The sequence below is a fragment of the Tamandua tetradactyla genome, chromosome X (genome assembly GCF_023851605.1).
Source record: "Tamandua tetradactyla isolate mTamTet1 chromosome X, mTamTet1.pri, whole genome shotgun sequence".
NCBI lineage: Eukaryota > Metazoa > Chordata > Mammalia > Pilosa > Myrmecophagidae > Tamandua > Tamandua tetradactyla.
This window is the reverse complement of record NC_135353.1, coordinates 25,469,125-25,489,724: the sequence shown is the minus strand read 5'-3', so window position 1 is coordinate 25,489,724 and position 20,600 is coordinate 25,469,125. Positions and strand designations below refer to the sequence as shown.

The window sequence follows — 20,600 nt, the reverse complement described above, 5'->3', positions numbered from 1 at the left end:
TGTAAAATATAGATACAAAGCAAAGAAAGAAAAAAGCAATAATTTTCAAAGCTCATTTCAAAAGCCGCTACAGAACAGGTCCCATAGTTTGTCATGGATTACCATTCCCTCATTTCAGATTTGTCCTTCTCCAAAACACTGGAGGCTTTACCAGAGTTATAATAACAAAATCATATAGTATTTGTCCTTTCGTGTCTGACTTATTTCACTCAGCATTATGTTCTCAAGGTTTATCCATGTTGTCGTATGTTTCAGGATATCAGTTCTTCTCACTGCTAAAATTCCGTCATATGTGTATACCAAATTTTATTTATCCACTTGTCTGTTAATGGGCACCTGGATTGTTTCCTTCTCTTGACAATTATGAATAGTGATGCTGTGAGCATCGGTGTGCAAATATCTGTTCATGTCACTGCCCTCAACCCTTCAGGGTATATATCAAGTATTGGTATTGCCAGGTCATAGGGCAATTCAATGTTTAGTTTTCTGAGGAATCGCCAAACTGACTTCCATACAGGCTGAACCATTATACATTTCCATCAGCAGTGAATAAGTGTTCCAATTTCTCCACATCCTTTCCAACATTAGTAGTTCCTGTTTGCTTACATTCTTATGGTGTGAGGTGATATCTCATTGTCATCTTAATTTGCCAGTGAGTATGAGCAGCTCTTCATGTGCTTTTTAGCAATCTGTATTTGCTCTTAAGAAAAGGGTGTGTTCATATCCAGTGCTCATTTTATAATTGGTTTGTTCTTTTGTTGTTGAGCTGTATAATTTCTTTATGTACATAAGATATCAAGCCTTTATCCAATATGTGGTTTCCAAATATTTTCTCCCATTAAGTTTCCTGCCTCTTCGCCTTTTTAATAAAGTCCTTTGAGGCCCAGAAGGTCTTGATCTTAAGGAATTCCCATTTGTCTAGTTTTTCTTTCACTGCTTGCGCTTTAAGTGTAAAGTTTAAGAAGCTACCTACTATTACTAGATCTTGAAGATGTTTCCCTACATTTACTTCTAGAAGTTTTATGGTACTGACTCTTACATTTAGGTCTTTAATCCATTTTGAATTACTTTTTGTGTATGGTGTAAGGTAGAGGTCCTCTTTCATTCTTCTGGCTTTTGAAATCCAGTTTTCCCATACCCATGTATTGAAAAGACTATTCTTTCCTAGCTCAGTGGATTTTGGGGCCTTATCGAAGATCAAATGCCCATAAATTTGATGGTCAGTCTCTGCACTTTCCATTCTATTCCATTGGCCAATCCTTCTATCTTTGTGCCAATACCATGTTGTTATGACCACTGTGGCTTTATAGTAAGCTTTAAAGTCAGGAAGTGATATCCTCCCACTTTTTTTTAGAATATCTTTAGTTATCCAGGGTCTCTTTCCTTTCCATACGAATTTGATAACCAGTTTTTCCAGGTCTTCAAAGTAGGTTGATGGGATTTTAATTGGTATTGCATTGAATCAGTAAATCAGTTTGGGTAGAATTTATATGTAATAACGTTTAACCTTCCTGTCTGTGAGCATGGAATGTCTTTCCATCTATTTAGGTCATTTTTTATTTCTTTTAACAATTTTTTTGTAATTTTCTGTGTATAAGTCCTTGACATCCTTGGTTAGGCTTATTCTTAGATACCTGATTTTCTGGTCCTATTTTGAGTGGAATTTTTCCCTTAGTTGTCACCTCAGAGAAGTCATTACTTGTGAATAGAAACATTACTGATTTTTGTACATTAATCTGGCATCCCACCACTTTGCTGAATTTGTCTATTAGCTCGAGTGGCTTTATGTAGATTTCTCAGGGTTTTCCAAGTATAGGATCATGTCATCTGCAAATAACGAAATTTTTACTTCTTTTCCTATTTGGATGCCTTTTATTTCTTTCTCCTGTCTAATCATTCCAAGTAGGACTTCTAATGTAATGTGGAATAATAGTGGTGGCAGTGGGCATCCTTGTCTCTTTCCTAATCTAGGGGGAATGCTTTCAATTTCTCACCATTAAGTATGATGCTGGCTATAGATATTTCATATATGCCCTTTATGATATTGAGAAAGTTTCCTTTGATTCCTAACTTTTGAAGTGTTTTTATTGGGAAAGATGGTGGATTTTGTCAAATGCTTTTTCAGTATCAATACGATCATGTGATTTTTCCCTTTCAATTTGTTAATGTGCTGCATCACGTTGACTGATTTTCTTATGTTGAACCACCCTTGCATTCCTGGTATGAATCCACTTGGTCGTGATGTAAAATTCTTTTAATATGGCGTTGGATTCAACTTGTTAGTATTTTGTTAAGAATTTTTGCATCCATGCTCATTAGGGAAATTATTAGACTGATGTGAGCTTCATAAATTGAGTTAGGTAGCATTCCTATTCTTATTGGAATGGAAAAGTTTGAGTAGAAGTGGTGTTAGTTCTTTTTGGAATATTTGATAGAATTCTCCTGTGAAGCCGTCTGGTCCGTGGCTTTTCTTTGTGGGAAGATTTTTAATGACTGAATTGTTACTTGTAATTGGTTTGTGGAGATCTTCTATTTCTTCTTGAGTCAGTATAGGTAATTTGTGTGTTTCTAGGAATTTGTCCATTTCATCTAAGTTGTCTAGTTTGTTGACATATAGTTCATAATATTTGCTTATGATTTTTAAAATTTCTTCATGATCTGTGGTAATGAGTCCCCTCTCATTTCTGATTCTGTTTATTTGCATCCTCTCTCTCTTACTTTGTTAGTTTGGCTAGGGGTCCACCAATTTTATTGATTTTCTCGAAGAACCAACTTTTGGTGTTGTTGATTCTTTCTGTTGTTTTACTGCTCTCCAGTTTGTTTATTTCTGCTTTAATCTTTACTATTTCTCTTCTTTTCTTTGTTTTGGGGTTAGTTTGCTGTTCTTTCTTTGAATTCTCTAGGTGAGAAGTTGAATCCTTAAGTTTTGCTCATTCTTATTTTTTAATATAGACATTTAGGGCAGTAAATTTCCCTCTCGGCACTGCCTTTTCCACATCACAGAAGTTTTGATATGTTGTGTTCTCATTATCATTCATCTCCAGATATTTGCCGATTTCTCTAGCAGTTTCTTCCTTGACCCGCTAATTATTTAAAAGTGCTTTGCTTAATCTCCATATATTTGTGAACGCTCTGGTTTTTGGTGATTATTCATTTCCAGCCTTATTCTGTTGTGACCAAAGAAAGTACTTTGGATAATTTCAATCTCATTAAATTTATAGACTCATTTTGTGTCCCAGCATATGATGTATCCTGTAGAATGTTCCATGTGTGCTAGAGAAGAATGTATATCCTGGTGCTTTGGGGTGTAACGTTCTGTATATGTCTATTAGAATTTATTCGTCTATTCCATTGTTTAGGTTCTCTATTTTCTTGTTATTCCTGTCTGGTTGTTCTATCTGTAGTGGAGAGTGGGATATTAAAGTCTCCAACTATTACTATTTTTTTTTTTAATTTTTATTTATTTATTTATTTATTTATTTATTTTTTTACATGGGCAGGCACCGGGAATCGAATCCAGGTCCTCAGGCTTGGCAGGTAAGCATTCTTACCTGCTGAGCCACTGTGGCCTGCCCTTTTTTTTTAATTTTTAATTTTTTAATTTTTGCCTAGGCAGGCACCGGAAATTGAACCCGGGTCTCCAGCATGGCAAGCAAGAACTCTGCCACTGAGCCACCGTGGCCTGCCCTATTACTATTGATATATCTGTAGCTCCCTTCAGTTTTGCCAGTGTATGCCTCTTGTACTTTGGAGCTCCTTTATTGGGAGCGTACACATTTATGATTGTTATTTCTCCTTGATGAAATGTCCCTTTTATTAATATGTAGTGTCCTTCTCTGTCTGTTATGACATCTTTACGTTTAAAGTCGACTTTGTCTGATATTAGTACGGCTCCTCCTGCTTTCTTTTGGTTACAGCTTGCATAGAAGGTCTTTTCCCATCTTTTCACTTTCAATCTGTGCCCTTGAGTCTAAGACGAATCTCTTGTAAGCAGCATATAGGTGGATTATCTTTTTAAGTCAATTCTGCCAGTCTGTATCTTTTAATTGATTAGCGTAGTCCATTAACATTCAAAGTAATTACTATAATAGTGGTTCTTGACTCTACTATTTTGTCCTTTAGTTTTTATTTGTCAGATCTAAATATTCTTCTTCTCTCTCTTTTTTCCTTTAAATTACTATTACTCATATTCTTCAATTCTATGCCTTCCCTCAGACTTCCTTCTGTCTTTTTTTTTTTTCAGCTGACAGGATTCCCTTTAAGATTTATTGTAGGGGCTGCTCTCTTGTTGACTAATTCTCTCATTCTTTCTTTGTCTTTGAAGATTTTAATCTCTCCCTCAGTTTTGAAGGACAACTTGGCTGGATAAGGAATTCTTGGCTGAAAGCCTCTCTCGTTCAGGATCTTAAATATACCATACTCCTGCCTTCTTGCTTCCGTGGTGCCTCTTGAGCAGTCTGAAGTCAGTCTGTGTGTTTTCCCTTGTATGTAGTAAATTGCTTTTCTCCTGCTGCCTTCAAGACTCTCTGTTTCTCTTCAACACCTGACAGTTTGATTAGTATGTGTCTTGAAGTAGGCCTGTTCGGATTTATTCTATTTGGAGTTCTTTGGGCCTCTTTGATTTGCTAATTTATATCTTTTATAAAGGTTGGGAAGTTTTCCCCAATTATATCTTCAACTAACTTTCCCAACCCTTTACTCTTCTCTTCTCTTTCTGGGATGCCAATGATTCTTATGTTTGTGTGCCTTTTGTTTTCCATCATTTCCCTAAAGATCCAGTTGCATTTTTTTTCCATCTTTATTGCCATTTGTTCTTTTGTGTGCTCTAGTTCAATTGTTCTGTTTTCTAGCTCTTATATTCTTCCTTCTGCTTCTTTGAATCTGTTATCATGTGTCTCTAGTTTATTTCTAATTTGGCCTACCGTATCTTTCATTTCTGTAAGATCTGCCATTTTTCTCTTTAACCTTCCGAACTCTTCTTTATGCTCTTCTAGAGTCTTCCTGATGTCCTTCATTTCTTTATAAATATTCTTGAGTGCTTGTTTTATATTCTGTGTCCCCTCTACATTTTGATTTGGTCGTTTGGCTGGGCCATTTCTGCTTTTATCTTAATGTGCTTTGTGATTTCTTGTCGTGTTCAAGGCATTTGATTATCTGGATATGTTTATCATATCAAGATATGAATGTTGGTTTCCTTCACTCTTCTAAAGTTTTGTATTTACTTGATTTTCAGTGAAGGTTTCCTTTTTCACTTGATTTGTCACTTATTTTCCTCCAAGTCAAGGCCCAGATCTTATGCAAGGGGTACAGTTCAACTTGAGGGTCTATTAGAAGCTAGGCTGGGATGCACGGCTACTTCAGTGGCATAATGGCCATCTGCCATGCTAGACTCCAAGCCTGTGCACTTCCCCAAAAAAGATTATAAAATAAAATAAGAATATAATAAAAATATAAAATGTGAAAAAACAACAACAATATCAACAAAACACACCTCAACAGTGGTAAGTCCCCCCAAATCAAAAGGAGACATCCCAGTATATACTGGGATGAAGTCAGAATGGTGCCCACCAAAGGGAGAGAAAATTTAAGAAAAAAATATAAATTAATGAAATGGACTAACAAAAATTTATAAGAAATAGAAAATGAAGAATCAATAAAAAATCAAAATAATGAAAAAACAATTATACTACTAATAAAAATGTACAGAAAGAATTTATTTTTAAAAAGAAGGAAAATAAAAAAGAATATTAAGAAAAAGAAAAATAAAGTAGTAAAATCCTAGGCAGGTAGGGAGTTAGCCTGCCTGCACTTACCCGTTCTTGCCAGTAGGTGGCGCCCCTGAGGCTCTTCCATCATCCCTTCCCACCCTGGCTGAGCCGCTTGAAGATGGCATACTTGGCAGCGCTGGGCTGCTCCTGGCCTGGAGCGGCTGATCTCTCAGCTGTCAGGACTGCAGAGCCAATTAGTGCTCTGGGGTGCAGCCAACCTACAGAGCTTGTGGGTTTGCCAGACACCGCGTTTACAGGCCAGCTATTCCTGTACCCAGACGGGTGATTGCTTCCCTTGCCCTAAGACTCCCCCCTCCACCCCACGGTGGATGACTGGGGCCACCTCTGGTGTTCCCTTGAGTGCTGTCAAATACGGTCTGCTGCAGGGAGGTTTCCTCAGCCGGCAGCGGGTCAGGCTCTAGTGGGGTTCCCTCCAATTGCACCTCTCCAAACCCCGCAGCCTGCCCCCTTGGGGATCACAGTCACCCGACCCACACCCCACTCTCCCCGTCCCAGTGCCCTCACTGCTCTCCTAAAACTGCCTAAAAACCCTGTTTGATTACTTACACCCTGGGATCGCGGTCCTGGTCATTTTCTCCATGTCACCTATCTTGTTTCAGGAAGCAGGAGTGAACTCACTCCACCACACTCTACCATCTTGCTGGAAGTCTTCCTAATTGGTTTTTACAGTGTGCTAAGTCAGTTATAGAAAAAAGCATGTGGACCCTTATAATTCCCGTATCCCAATTGGCTACTTCTTGGAGAGGGTATTTTCCATTTCCTCCTAAATCCTACTTTTCCTTCTCCAGGTGTGCTAAGAGACTCCACTGAGAGTATGTCCTGTCAATCTTGAATAAGGAGGGGGTTCAGTGGGCTTGGAGGCCTCTTCCTTTAAGGGAGGAGGTTCTATGGGATCCTCAGGTCAAGAAGGTTCAAGGTCTGGACTTGGGAAAGAATGATCTATGAGTCTTTGGGGATTTGGTTAACAATAGATCATCTAGTATATCTGCCTTCTTCTTTGCCTGAGAGAAGAAGGATTCATCTTATAATAATTCCTTAAGATAACTATTTTACAAGCCCCTCTCATGGCCTTGTCTTGATATAGAGCCCCCAAAAAGCTAGACATAATGTTATTTCAGACCACTTTCTTCTCCTTTTGCAGAAAAGATCTAATTGGAGAATGGTATTAAAGCCAAGAGTGCTGTTTTGAGGTTATTCCTCTCCACCTTCCAATTCATTTTGAGGCCAAGCAACATTACAATAAGAGATCAGCTTTTTCTTTTTAAGTTTGTTGGTCAGTAGGCCATTCCAGTTTTTCAGGATGCAGCACAGGGGCTATCAATCGGATGCTGGCTACTGCCCATACTCTGAGAGAGACAGAGAGATACTCATTCACTGAGGCCCAGTGTCCTGTGTGTCCTACAGTTGAGGGAATCCCCTATAAACCTTCTTACCCCTGGGTATCCCCATGAGGGAGCAAACTTGAGACTCAGGAGATGGGTGGTTTGTGCACCCTTTGACTTCTGAGACAGACTTAGAGGGTTCGTGAGCCAGATTTCTCACCATGGCCGCTCTGAGAGGAACTTTTTCCTCCTTTTCCAACCATGGAGCAGAAAGTCCTTTGGTAAGCTTCATGTATGACCCAATCTAAAAACCACCATAAACAGAGGACTTGAAGCAATGGAATTCCTGCTTGGCTAACCTTAAGGGTTGTCTTTTCCTTTGGGAAGAGAAGTTTGATGTCTTTGAGAGAATAAGAGTTATTATGAGATTCATATAAAGGCCATATAAAAGGGAGAAGATGGGTGAGAATATCCCGGAGAATTTCCTTAAGGCAAAGGGAGTGGAATAGGAGGGGGCAAGACCAGGAATGACTATTACATGGAAGATTTTAAGGATGGTCCCTTGGGAAATCCACAACCTCTATACACCCCAAAAAAGTCTTCCCATGCAAAATCTAAACCCAAATCCAACACTGAGTCTGCATCAAAGAGAACAGTGGAGAAGATGAAGGAACATATTCCTGGACTTAGCAGTTGGAAGCAAAGGGAAGAGAAAGAGGCAGAATGAAGAGCCAGTGTGCCCAAAGCAGGGAAGGACCTAGGTGAAGGATTCATGGTGAGCAACCCACCACAATGGGAGGAAAACAGGGACCAATGAGAGTGATAAGAATAAAGACAATGGCAGCCAGGAAAAGGTAGATAAGGAGAAAGGACCAAGCTGAGAAGCAGGAATCCGAGTCCAGGGGCATGACTCACAAAGTGCAGATTCTGTTGATGGTTCCTTACATGGAAAATGTCATTCCTGGCTGGCTCGCCAAAAAAAACGTAACCAGAGCTCAGCCAATACCAGGACCAAGCTCTGCCCCAGATTCAGGGTCTTGCCATGAAAAAGAATTCAGGGACGAGAGGGCCACTAGCAGTAAGTAGTAAAGTTTATTGAAAAGTTAGTACACACTAAAGAAATTAATGTGGATGGGCTCAAGAGAAAGACGTGTCCTAAGTGGCGTGGATCTAGCTTGTTTTATAGGGAGGTTCCTCTAGTAGTGACTTTCTGTCTTGACCTTTGAACATCAGGTGTCTTCTTTGTTTCAGGAAGAGATAATGTTTGTGCTTGTGGAGCTCTATCATCTACTCAGTTTGCTTTGGGACAGATGTTTGACAATCTTTATGACCCCAGGCTTTCTGTTATCAGCTGAGAGTCTGTTTCAGACCCATGATTTTACAGGCTTTATGGCTTTGGGGGATTTCAGGGTTTTAGGGGAGATTTTTGTCCTAGGAAGTCTGCAGTTGTACTTTAACTCCTTTGGAGCTGGATAGGAACCAGGGACCACAGCTAGTCTCTCCTGCTTCAACTAATATCTGTGTAATTTTTTTATTCATGTGGGTATTGAATTTCTAATGTAACTACAAAATATTACTAGTATACACGTGTACTATTCCTTTTAAAATGAAGTTTGAAGATAGCATTCTACCTTTCCGTGTGTGTACATTGTTGAATGCTCTTTGTAATTAACAGTATAACCTTTTGGGCTTTTTTAATCCCTAAAGCAATGGTTTGTTAATTTGCTCATGCTATTTGAGTTTAATTCAACAACTACTATTGAGTAACTGCTATGTTTTACAATAGAGTGCTAGATATTGGAGAGACCAAGATGAATAAGACTTTATCAAATCCTGCCTGCAAAGAGCTAATGGACGGTTTTATTGTTGGCCCTTTCATATATTCACATAATGTGAGAAAAGCTTTACTGAGCAAAGCAGAGAGAATGACTGATTGCTATGTGAAGAATTGGGGAAAGCTGAGTGGATGAAGTGCTCTCTGAGCTGGACCCCATACTCTGCCACCACTACTGGGCTGAATTTTGAAAGATGGATGGAAGCAAAAGTGTGGTACCTGTTTAAACCCAATCAGGTGCCATTTAGCTTGGTACAAAAGTGAATGTTAGCTCAGTCCCACCAGGCAGCTTGCTACTTTACTTTTTGTGGATGTAAAACCCAGGATCTGAAGTTGCTGTTTCGGTTTGCTAAGATGCCAGAATGCAATTTCCAGAAATGGATTGCCTTTTATAAAGGGAATTTATTAGGTTACAAATTTATAGTACTAAGGCCATGAAAATGTCCAAATTAAGGCATCAACAAGAGGATACCTTTACTCAAGAAAGGCCAATCCTGTCCAGGGCTTCTCTGTGACATGGAAGGGTATATAGTGATGTCTGCTGGTCCTTCTCTCCTGGATTGGTTTAAGAATGGCACTCTCAGCTCTTATGGATCCTTCTGGCTTCTGCTCTGGTGTTTTCTTTCTCCAAGCATCTTTCACCTGGTTTCATCTCTCTGTTCTCTGTGTCAGCTCTGAGCTCACTCTGTTCTCTGCCTTTTGTTCTCTTCCTAGTGGACTCCAGTAAAAGGATTAAGACCTAGGGGTGGGTCACATCTCCATAGAAACAACCTAAACATAAGGGTCCCACCCACAATAGGTCTTCACTCACAAGTTTGGATTAGAAGAACATGGCTGTGCTGATTTGGAACTGTAGTGTGTCCCAGAAAAGACATGCTCTTTTAATCCAATCTTGTGGGTGCAGACTTACTGTGGGTGAGATATTTTAATGAGGTTGTTTCCATGGAGATGTGACCCACCCAATTGTGGGTGAGACCCTTTGGTTATATTATTTTCATGGAGAGATGTCCCCACCCAATCAAGGTGGGTCGTAATTAGTTTACTGGAGTCCTTTAAAAAGCTCAGAGAGAGAGAGAAAGAGCACAGAAGTGACACCAGGGCAGAGGATGAAAACAGGACACAGATGTTTGGTGATGCAGACAGAAATACCCTGGGTGCTAAGCAAGGATTCATAGAAATAGCCAGAATCTGGAGAGAGCCAAAGAAAGCTAAGAGATGAAATCCACAGTTTGCCCCAGGGAAGCTAAATGAGGACCCATAGACACTTAGAGAGAAAGCCACTGAAATCAGAAGATGAAAGCAACGAACCAGAAGCAAGGAACTTAGACGCCAGCCACATGCCTTCCCAGCTGACAGAGGTATCAAAGATGCAGTATGCCTTTCCTCCAAGAAGATATCCCCTTGTTGGTGCCTTAATTTGGGCATGCTCCTTAAAATTGTAACTTGTATCTTAATAAGTCACCCTTTATAAAAGCCAATCCATTCCTGGCATATTGCATCCTGGCAGCTTTAGCAAACAGAAACACTGACTTTTTTAGGGTACATAACAGTTTTAAACCAGCACAATTGCTAGCCTCGTGTTCCCCAAAATGACATGGCCAGGGGGCCAGCTAGGATTTTGAGATCTGTTGAGTTAGAAATCCCCAGTTCTTGGAGAGGGGATCCCAGTGGTTGCTCACCTCCCAAGGAATCTCTCAGTTCCTATAAACACACCAACAGTGTGATAGCACTCACTAGGAGAATTCTTTGCAAGATGGGAAAGACTTAAACATGTTTGTAATGGCAGAGGGATTGGTTGAAGGTGCAGAAGTGGTCAGGAAGGACTAATGGAAGGAGCTCTCTGAGGAGTAAAGAAAGATTGGGATCCAAAGTGCAGGTGGAGTAATTGCTGCTGAATAAATGATGTGAATCAAAGTAAAGACCTCTCCAGGATGAGAGAAAGAAAATAAAAATGAACTGTCGAGCCCCCTATCAGCCCTATTTGGAGTTGTCTGATAGCTCTTTTAATCTGCTTATGAAATCCAATGAAAGTAGCAAAAACAATTCTTATTTTAAAAATAAAGGGAATCTCAAAAACAGGGAAAAAGAAGAAAAATGACATTTTTTTGTCCCACTTAACGAAAAGTCAGTATTTGCTGACTCCTTACTGCTGTTCATTCAAAAGATCTTTGAGGACCCCAGTGTTCTAGGCACTGTTTTCAGACCATTTGCATTCTAATGGGCTAGACTGCAGATGGTCAGCACATAAACCAAAACTTAGTTGCAGATTGTTTTCAGCTCCAAATGATTTAAACAAAGAACTTGGGTACTAAAGCTGGGGGTGGGTTGGGTTCAGGTTCACTGGAGATCGGGGACTAGGGAGGGCCTCTCTGAGGAAGTGACACATGAGCTGAGACCTGAAGGATGAGAAGCAGCCAGCCAGGGAGAGTGCTCCAAGGCAGAAAAGAGCCGGAGGGAAAGTTCTAAGGTGGAAAAATCTTGGCCTGTTCTACGAACTGAAAGGAGGCCATGCTGTCAGGACTGTGTTGGGTGAGTGCATGACTTGAAATAAGGGTTGGTATCAGACGAGATTGTCAGTGCCAGTAGGGTCCAGGTGGTGTAGGGCCAGGCGCTGTGTTAAGTACATTTTTATGATATTGAATCTCATTCTCAGAAGAACCTTCTGGGTGTAACCTTGATAGATTCAGTTTCATTTAGATGGAAGAAATGAAAAAAATGATTGTAGGAGAATGAGGAATGCATGGGAGGTAAACCTAGGCAGCCATGCAGGAGAGGAGTGGGAGAGAGGGAGGGGTTGGGTGCGTGTGCTCATGTCTGCACACCAGTGAGTTTACAGATCACTGCGAGGGGGCTCATAGGTGCTTCACAGGACCCAACCATGGGATGGTGGCGACCATCAGTTCTGCTTTGCAGACAAAATTTGAAGTCTTGTAGCTTCAAATTCCATCAGTGTAGCTAACGGGAAATGTTAACATCAGTAGTGGGTCTCAGATTTTTCTTTATATATGAGTAAACAGTACATTTTTAACCATTTTAGTGAAGAATACTAAAATGGAATTGGGCATTCCACCTGCAGGAGTGGCGTCTACACTCAGTGCACAATGTGGCTATTTCTTTCCTTTTTATTTCTCAGGTTAAGCACTAGTGTAGGCCTGTAACATCCTGCATTTCTTTAGGAACCAGTGTGACCTGAGTTACAAACATATATAAAGTTATTTATTGTTTTAGAATAAACTGGTTTGAGTAGCCACTTGCAAGATTAAAAGGAAGTCCGTGTAGTCTTCTTGAGACTTCTCCCTAGGACTTGAATTGGCCAACAGTCCAGCCTCTTACCCAGTCTTGGAGTGGCCGCCCTGTTTCATTATGCCTCTTTAGTGACCATGATTTTGCTAAGGGGCCATGCTTTTGGGCAGCTGACATTCTTATGGTTGGATGTAGCCAATGACAGGCACAAGCAGCAGCCTGGAGGGTGACAAGGGCCATAGCTTCTGTCGGGCTGCATACAGCTGTACGTGGCATATGTTCTGTTCTCCAACTGAAGACATTTTTTTGTTTTTTATTTAATCAAGGTGTCGTTAAAGTTTGAAACTAAATAGAGGAGTTACCGTGATTTTAAAAAGCATATTGTTTTTTAAAGTGAAGAGGCATTGGCTAAAACAATAAGGAAGGAGTGATCAACCTACATATCAATAAGTATACTGATTACTATCTGTCTATGTCTTATCAATAAGTATATTGGTCTACATACATATCAGTAAGTATATTGGTCTGATAAGACATAGGCAGATTACTAAGGCAGACTACTCAGATGGTTAAAAACCTTTTATAGCTTCTCACTGAGGGCAAGCAAATAATCCAAGAAAACATTGTCGTTTTCACAGAGTGAAAACCAGATTCTTGTTTAGCTGGAAAATACATCTGATAAGAAAACTATTAAGAGTTGTTCTAGTTTGCTAGCTGCTGGAATGCAACACATCAGTGATGGACTGGCTTTTAATAAAAGGGGATTTATTTCATTAGTTCTTCAGAGGAAAGGCAGCTAACTTTCAACTGAGGTTCATTCTTACACGGAAAGGCACAAGGTGATCTCTGCTGGCCTTCTCTCCAGGCCTCTGGGTTCCAACAACTTTCCCCGGGGTGATTTCTTTCTGCATCTCCAAAGGCCTGGACTGAGCTGCAAGTGCTGAGATGAGGTATGCTGAGCTGCTTGGGCTGTGCTACGTTGCGCTCTCTCATTTAAGCATCAGCCAATTAAATCAAACATCATTCATTGCAGCAGGCATGCCTCCTAGCTGCCTCCTAGCTGACTGCAGATGTAATGAGCAACAGGTGAGGTTCATGTACCATTGGCTCACGTCCACAGCATCAGAACTAGGCACTTTCACCTGGCCAAGTTGATATCTGAACCTAACTACCACAAGAGTCTTATAAAACTATAATCTTAGCCAAATTTAACCACAACCAGTAAAATTCACTTCCAACAAAACTTCTACAACTTTCTATATCCATCTATTTTGTCTTGCACAATCCTATTTCTCATTCTGCACCAGTTATTTTACGGTAAGGGAAAAAGTACTCTCTTTTTCCTTAATGAAAAACACTTCCTGCATAATTACATATTTAAATTGCTGAAAAAGATCTTGAAATCAATCTTCAAGCCAACATCCTTCAAAACACATTTCCTCTTTTTTTGTGTGAAAAATAACATATATACAAAGAATAATAATTTTCAAAGTGCATCACGACAATTAGTTGTAGAACAGATTTCAGAGTTTGGTATGGGTTACAGTTCCACAACCTCAGGTTTTTACTTCTAGCTGCTCTAAGATACTGGAGATTAAAAGAACTATCAATATAATGATTCAGCAATCAAACTCATTTGTTAAGCCCTACCTTCTCTGTATAACTCCACCGCCACCTTTGATCTTTCTCAACTGGGGACATTTTTGAGACTAAAAGAGGGTGTTGCAAGTAAAATTAAATCAGTTTTTTTAATATTTTGCATATTTAATCAAATAGAGAGGGAAAGGGAGAAAGAAGAGGTCCTAAGGATCCAAGGCTTGTGTCTTGGGTCAATCTAAAATATAGTTGTAATGAAAATTAGGACTGTGAAGGAACTAGGAAATGCTGGGTCAGAGAGTAAGTGAATGCGTAACTTTAGTAGATATTGCCATTTTTCTGAAATAGATGTACCAATTTATACTCCTAACAGCAGTATTTGAGAATTTCAGTTATTCTAAATCTTCCCTGGTACCTTGTATCTTGTGACTTGCTTTAAACTTATTGTGAAAATCTGTAACTATTTGTTCATAACTGTAAAATATAAGATATATGATTATATTAGAATTTTTAAAACTTGGGAAAATTGCTTCTTTCTCACTGTAGCAGTATTTCCTACTGCTGCTGCAAGTAATAGTGGTAAATGTTTACTTGGTACTGTGAGTTTGACATACATCGAATAACTGTCCTGCAGCTCCATGTGCTAAGTACCATTAATGTGCTTCTCATTTTTAAATGAAGAAACTGAAGCGCAGAAGCTTGAAGTGCCTCAACCAAGGTTGCAAACTATGTGGCTATATCAAAATTTGCATGCAGTCAGCTAAGATGAAACTTGTACACCTACCTGTGTGCTTTACTGCCTCTCTTGAAGGAGTTGGGAATGTGACCAGAGCTTTTTCAAACCCTGTGCTGCTCCTGGCAAGATTGGCCTCTCAGTGCAAGTTGAGGCATTACCCCATTTGATGTTGTGGAATCAGCAGAGGAGAAACAGTGCCTAGAGGGTTACAGACTTTCTTTCTTGCAGGAACACTTACAGGATTCTTGTTTCAAAATGTACCTTAGGTCTAAAAGAAACTAGTGCATTACAGCTTCATCGTAATTTGCGAAATTTAACATTGCCAAAAATAAGTGATAACTACAACTCAGTTTTTCTCCGTGGCGGCCTTTAGGTTTTGAACCTTACCAGGGTGACTGGATAGAAGCTAAGGTTTTGAACCATCCAACCACCTGCATCAGAAAAGCAGTATCTGTGAAGCCTCTGAGACATAAGCATGTGCATGAGGTAATTCATTTGCATGATAATACTGTCATTTGTTTCTGCTAGTCCTTCCATTAGTGATATTTTTTCCTGCTGAGTGTTCTCTTAGGTGTTCTGGGAAATCCAGAAAAATAATAGAAAATCAAGTTTTTGCTGAAAAGGTGCCAATTTTCTTATTGAAAAGGGTGTACTTCTGAAAGAAAATACAAAACAATATAAAACTCACATATTATTAAGTTCTAAATTATGTAGTTTATTTGGGAAGTGTTAGAATTTTCTGAGAACAGACAACATTCGTGTGCCATAGAGTTACAGGAAAAGAATGAAGTGGGACTTGAGCTTACTGGTACGAGCTGGGTATTATTTGAGTAGTGGGGGCTGAGTGGAAAATGAGTTGGAAATTCAGTTTGCACAAAGGTGCAGATGGGAGAATGAGCCTGGAATGTGACAGAGGAGGTAGGAGAAAATGATAGTCAACTTAGCACCACGTTCCGTTCTGACTCAACTCTTCATCCTCTCAACCATAACTCCATAGGTCAGTGTACATTTTGTGCAATATTTAGAGCAGTTTTTCTCATCTGAGACCCGGGCCCCATGCCCAGAGGTTCTGATCTAATTGAGCTGAGATAGGGCCTGGTAATGGGTATATTTCAAAGTACCCCTACTGTTTCAAGTGTGCCAGGCAGGCTGGGAATCAGGAATTTGGGGTGATCTGCAGTTGGGAGTCAGAGGGAGGAGATGCATGCCCTGTTATTGTGTTTGCTTTTAATTGGACATTTTTATTTCTTCTATTTCCAGGTCTACATCACTGGTTTCTATGGAAGAAATGGGGTGATAGATAATACTATCTTCTTCACCTTGGATTCTCTGAAACTTCCTGATGGATACATACCTCAAGTATCCGATGTCGTCAGTGCTATCGTGGTGGAAAGCACACAGTCATGCTATTTTTGGAGAGCAATTTCTATAACCCTAGTGGGAAGGTGGAAATAAGAGAGCATAAGTTTATGCCCTATGCAGTATTTCTTCTTTTGGCAGAAAAGGGCATTGTTTAAACATGTTTTGAAAAAAAAATAGCCTAGTTAACTTCAACATTTCTTTAAACATTGTGAAATATAGCACATATATAGGAAAGTGATATGTTTCAAAATATAGTTATAGTAGTATAGTATAGTAGTTATAGGGTGAATTTCAAAGTATAGTAAGTTATAGTTTCACAGTTACAGATATTTCCTTCTGGTTGTTCTGATACACTAGAAACAATAAAGAAATATCTATATGATGATTCCGTAGTCATAAATCCTAACTTCTCCGTTAACAACTCCTCCCTCTCATATAATTGTTCTCTCAATCTTCAGGGATATTTGGGCAAAGACAAAATGCATGTCAACATTATGGTGCGAAGGAATGAAACTGGCTGATGTTCTGGGAGATACTAGTATCTTTAAGTTTCAGGGCTTATTTGGCATAAGAACAATATGGAGGTTTTAAGTTTCTGAAAAATAATAAGTAAAACTTTTATAGAGCCTTAGATAGATCCCTGGGTTTTCAGGAGTACTGTTGGCTGCAGCTTGGCATACCATGGCAATTTGTGATATCTGGCTGAAGCTTGCATAAGAGTCACCTCCAGAATGACATTTCAACAGTATTTGAAATCTCTCAGCCACTGAAACCTTATTTTGTTAGATTTATTTTCCCTTTTTGGTCAAGCAGGCTTTCTTGATCCCACAATGCCAGGGCTCATCCGTGTAAACCTCAGAATTTTATTTCCAAGACAACTTTTCAAATCCTGAATAAAGTTGTCTAATTGGATATATCTTCTGGAGAGTGCTCAGCAGTTTTCATGATTGACTAAAGAAAATTTCATCATAATCCTTTGTGATAATCTTACCTTTTGTGTTTCTCTTTGTAGTAGTTCTGTTGGGTTTTTTGGTTTGTTTTTTAGTTTATCTACGTTCTTTGTTTATTTCCCTTTACCTTTGACCTTTTATTTTTAGGATACATTGTGCTTTACAGGTTTTTTATTATTCTGAGTTTGCTTTACCAGTCCACTGACACCTCCCAAATATCTTGTGGTTGTTTCCTCACTTTTTGGCTACCCAGTAGGAAAGAATACCCTTTAGAGTTTATGGGTTCACGCCACAAACACTTACTTATCAATGGCCATTTATGTGCGAAACACTGGTCTAAGCATTGGGCTTATAGCCTTGAACACAAAAGGCAGAAATCCCTGTCCTAACAGAATTTGATTTTTGTTGATCCCTGCCTTGGCTTCCTGACTCATGGAATAGCAGCTAGTATGATGGAAAGCGTTGGAACTCCAGGTCCCTGAGAAAGTAGTCATTGAAAAACAGTACCACCTTCCTATGGGAATTACAGAGCTACCTACTGTTGCACTTGAAAGATGTATGGGCCATGGATTCTACCACTTCTCCATTTAATTCTCCAGTTTGATTGGGAATTTGAGAATACCGGTGGATTAGTACAAGCTTGGTCAGGTCGTGATTCAGTCATAATTGCTTTTCCCCATATATCTTCTTTGGATTGGGTGAATCGCTTCGGCACCTGTTATGCACCTGTTGTGCTGGTGAATATTTTTCCTTTATCCTTTTAAATGACAAAATCCCGAATAAGTTTGCTTTCTTAAGGCTGACCAGTAGCAGTTCACTTTGAACTTTTTGCCCCACAGATTTCTCAACCTTGAGACTCTTTGCCATAATTTAGAATTCAGGGTCCTTAAGCATCTCAACTTCACTAAGGAATCACACTGGTTTCCCTAAATGGATGACATCATAGCTCTAGGATTCAGGTAGCAGGAATTAGCAAGCTGAGTTAGAAACATGTTTTTCTGAAGTTGGGAAATATATAGCAAGCAAATACAGGTGAACATGCAACTATGAATTTCTGGGGCCCCAGTGTTATGTAGTGGAAGTTCACAACTGGTGTGCTGTGAGTGGGTTGCAGATTTGCTAGGACACAGATTCCTATCAGCTCATTTAGGGATAAATGCAATGAAGAAAAGGGATTAAGAAAATTATTTGGAGCATAAGTTGGCAAACTACACCTCTTGGGTCATATCTGGCCTGCTTTGTATGTTGCTTAAACAGCTTTACTGACATATAATTCACATAACACACAGCTTACCCATTTAAAGTGTACAGTGGTGGTGTGAATCCTGAAATTACTGTTGTGTGCTGCTTTGACATCTGGAGCAAATAGGGCAGGATGGGGGGTTGAATAGCCTAATCACAAGTTTCCCTGCCCACTCTGCTCCTGGGGAGAAGGTCTCCTCACTGAACAAGTCTTTTTAGCATAGGGACCAGGCAGAGCACCTCTTTATCCTTTAGTAGTGATCTTCGGTTACCTCCCAGCCCATGGAATTATTCAAACAAGCTAGTCACATCCTCAGTGGGAATCAACGAGCACCCCAAACTCCTGTCACTACAGAGCCTGCCTATCAGTGCCCCTGTTTGTTTGCTCTGGGCCCAAGTGCAATCTCCATGTGACCCTGTGTGGTGTGGTGTCCTTCTCCTCTGAGTTGCGCGTGTATGTAACAAACTGCTGTTGGTTCATCTGTCCCATGTAGGGTGTCTCTATAACCACAAGACCGGGATCCCTTCCTCAAAATGGGGTGAAGAGGAGGCGAATAAAACAATTCGATGATTTTTTTTTGTATATTTACAGAGTTGTACAGGCATCACCACAATCCTAATTTTAGAAAATTTTCATCTCCTTTTAAAATAACCCTGTAATAGGAGTAAAAATCAGATTCTATGTTTTACCTTTTTAATAGAGTAACAAACACATTAACTTCCTTTTCTGCACTTTAAACTGGTTCTGAAGCCTTGTAGGCATGGAGACCTGCTGCATTCAGTCGTTCACACTTATGACATCAGAAGCCACTTGTGGTGTGAATGTCAAGTCTCCATTCCCACCCAGGTGTGCTGACTAAGCTCCCTAATTGTATAACCAGTTGCCTACTGTATTCTTTATAACTCTATCATTGCTTGTCAAAATCCCATCCCTTTTATTACCCTCTCTTTTGTTACAGAATGAGTGTCCCATTAGGCTCTGAGCCACTCCTTCCAGCTAACCTCCCTCAGGCCCCTAACTGGCCTGGTGTTCTCCATACTATGTGGCCTCCTGCTTAGGGATTTTCAGACATGCAATTTCGGGTGATGGGGACTTTGTAAGGGCTGAGGGTTTAGGTGAACAGATGGCCATTGACATTTAGGCTATTACTGTTCACTTTACTCCATTCTAGCACCAGTTCAGCCACTAGTCACCCTTCTCAAGTTTTGATGGAAGTCTGATAATGAATCTTTGTCACAGTTGAGATGAGGTTTGCAATGCTCAGCTCTGGTGCTCCCTAGCTGATGGGGTAAGTTGGCCAAGCATGTGGTGTCTTCACTCAGCCTGGCTCTATAAGAGGGAGCAGATGATTTATGGTGCCCAGGGTCTCAGAAAGCTGAAGGTCTTCTGAGCTTTCATCCTCTACAGACCATTCAGTACTTAGGGCCACTTTACCCGGCCATCCTAACTCTCCCACAGAGTTTCTACGTGATAATGAGGGGTATCCAGCCTGGATGGAGGGGCCAGGGTCTGGGAAAGATACATTGCAAGAGGGGCAAGATATGTTAAAATCCCTCGGGAGGGAGGTCAGACCTGCAGAGAACAGAAATTTTTTGTGTGTGATTTGGAGGGGTATTTATCCCATCTATTTCCAACCCAGCATCAGCGAGTATCAATGAATAAATAAATGAAATGGGCAGGTTATGTTTGCTATTCATGAAAAAATGAACATGGTTCTTGATTGCATTTATCCTTAAATGAATTGATCGTAATCTATACCTCAGCATATCTTCAGCCTACTCATAGCATAAAATGAGGAGGTTTTTTATTTATCAGACCCCATGCTCTACACTATTTGCAGCATCTCACTTAATAATCAAAACATATGTTGGTAGATATCTTAAATAAATTCTTGCAAGTCCCACACTTGGTATGCTAAGTCCTACATGACACTCATTTCTGACTTTTCCAGACCACATGTCGTGAACCAGTAGAGTGTGCTTTTTTGACAATAAGATTGTCACAGCAGCAGGATAAAACACCCTGAGCCTCCTGGCCTCTTTGAGGTTGAAGCATTGAGTGTCGTTATCTACCACGGAGCTGGGAAGTCTCCCGGATTCCCAGACCCTTGACTCTACACTAAGGTTACCTCCTCAGCCAATGTTCCTAGATTTGAATTTATATTTTGTTTTCAAAATCCGTTCTCTCTCAGGCCTTCTTCCCAGCTATCTGATTAAAGGAAGTCCCTAAAATAGGCTAATAACCTTGGTGTGTGATTGATTATAAGGCAGTGCAAAGACTCCATTTTAGTAGATTTGGGTACCAAAGCACAGAATTTAGTGGCGGATCATCAGTCATTGTGAAAACTAATGGAAGAAATTTTAAGAATTCCTCTTTGTGTCTGCATGTGCGCTTCACTAATATACTGTAATGCACATTTCATAAATATCAGAGAGGTGGATATTGGTCTGAGTCATACCTCTGAGTTGAAACCTTTTAATAAACTGAAGAGTGTGCACAGTGGGAAGTAGCTGGTGGGAATGTAA

At 39.9% G+C, this 20,600-nt stretch overlaps 1 protein-coding gene across 1 annotated transcript in view; it reads left to right on the top strand.

The window, feature by feature from the left end:
• The window catches only part of LOC143671614 (cancer/testis antigen 55-like), a 38,829-nt gene extending 22,733 nt beyond the window's left edge, over positions 1–16,096 (top strand). The window contains exons 4-5 of the mRNA XM_077146862.1: positions 14,894–15,006; positions 15,781–16,096. Of these exons, the coding sequence (XP_077002977.1) occupies positions 14,894–15,006; positions 15,781–15,975 (308 nt within the window). The 3' untranslated portion in view covers positions 15,976–16,096. The remainder of the gene's footprint in view (positions 1–14,893; positions 15,007–15,780) is intronic.
• The last annotated feature ends 4,504 nt before the right edge of the window (positions 16,097–20,600 follow it).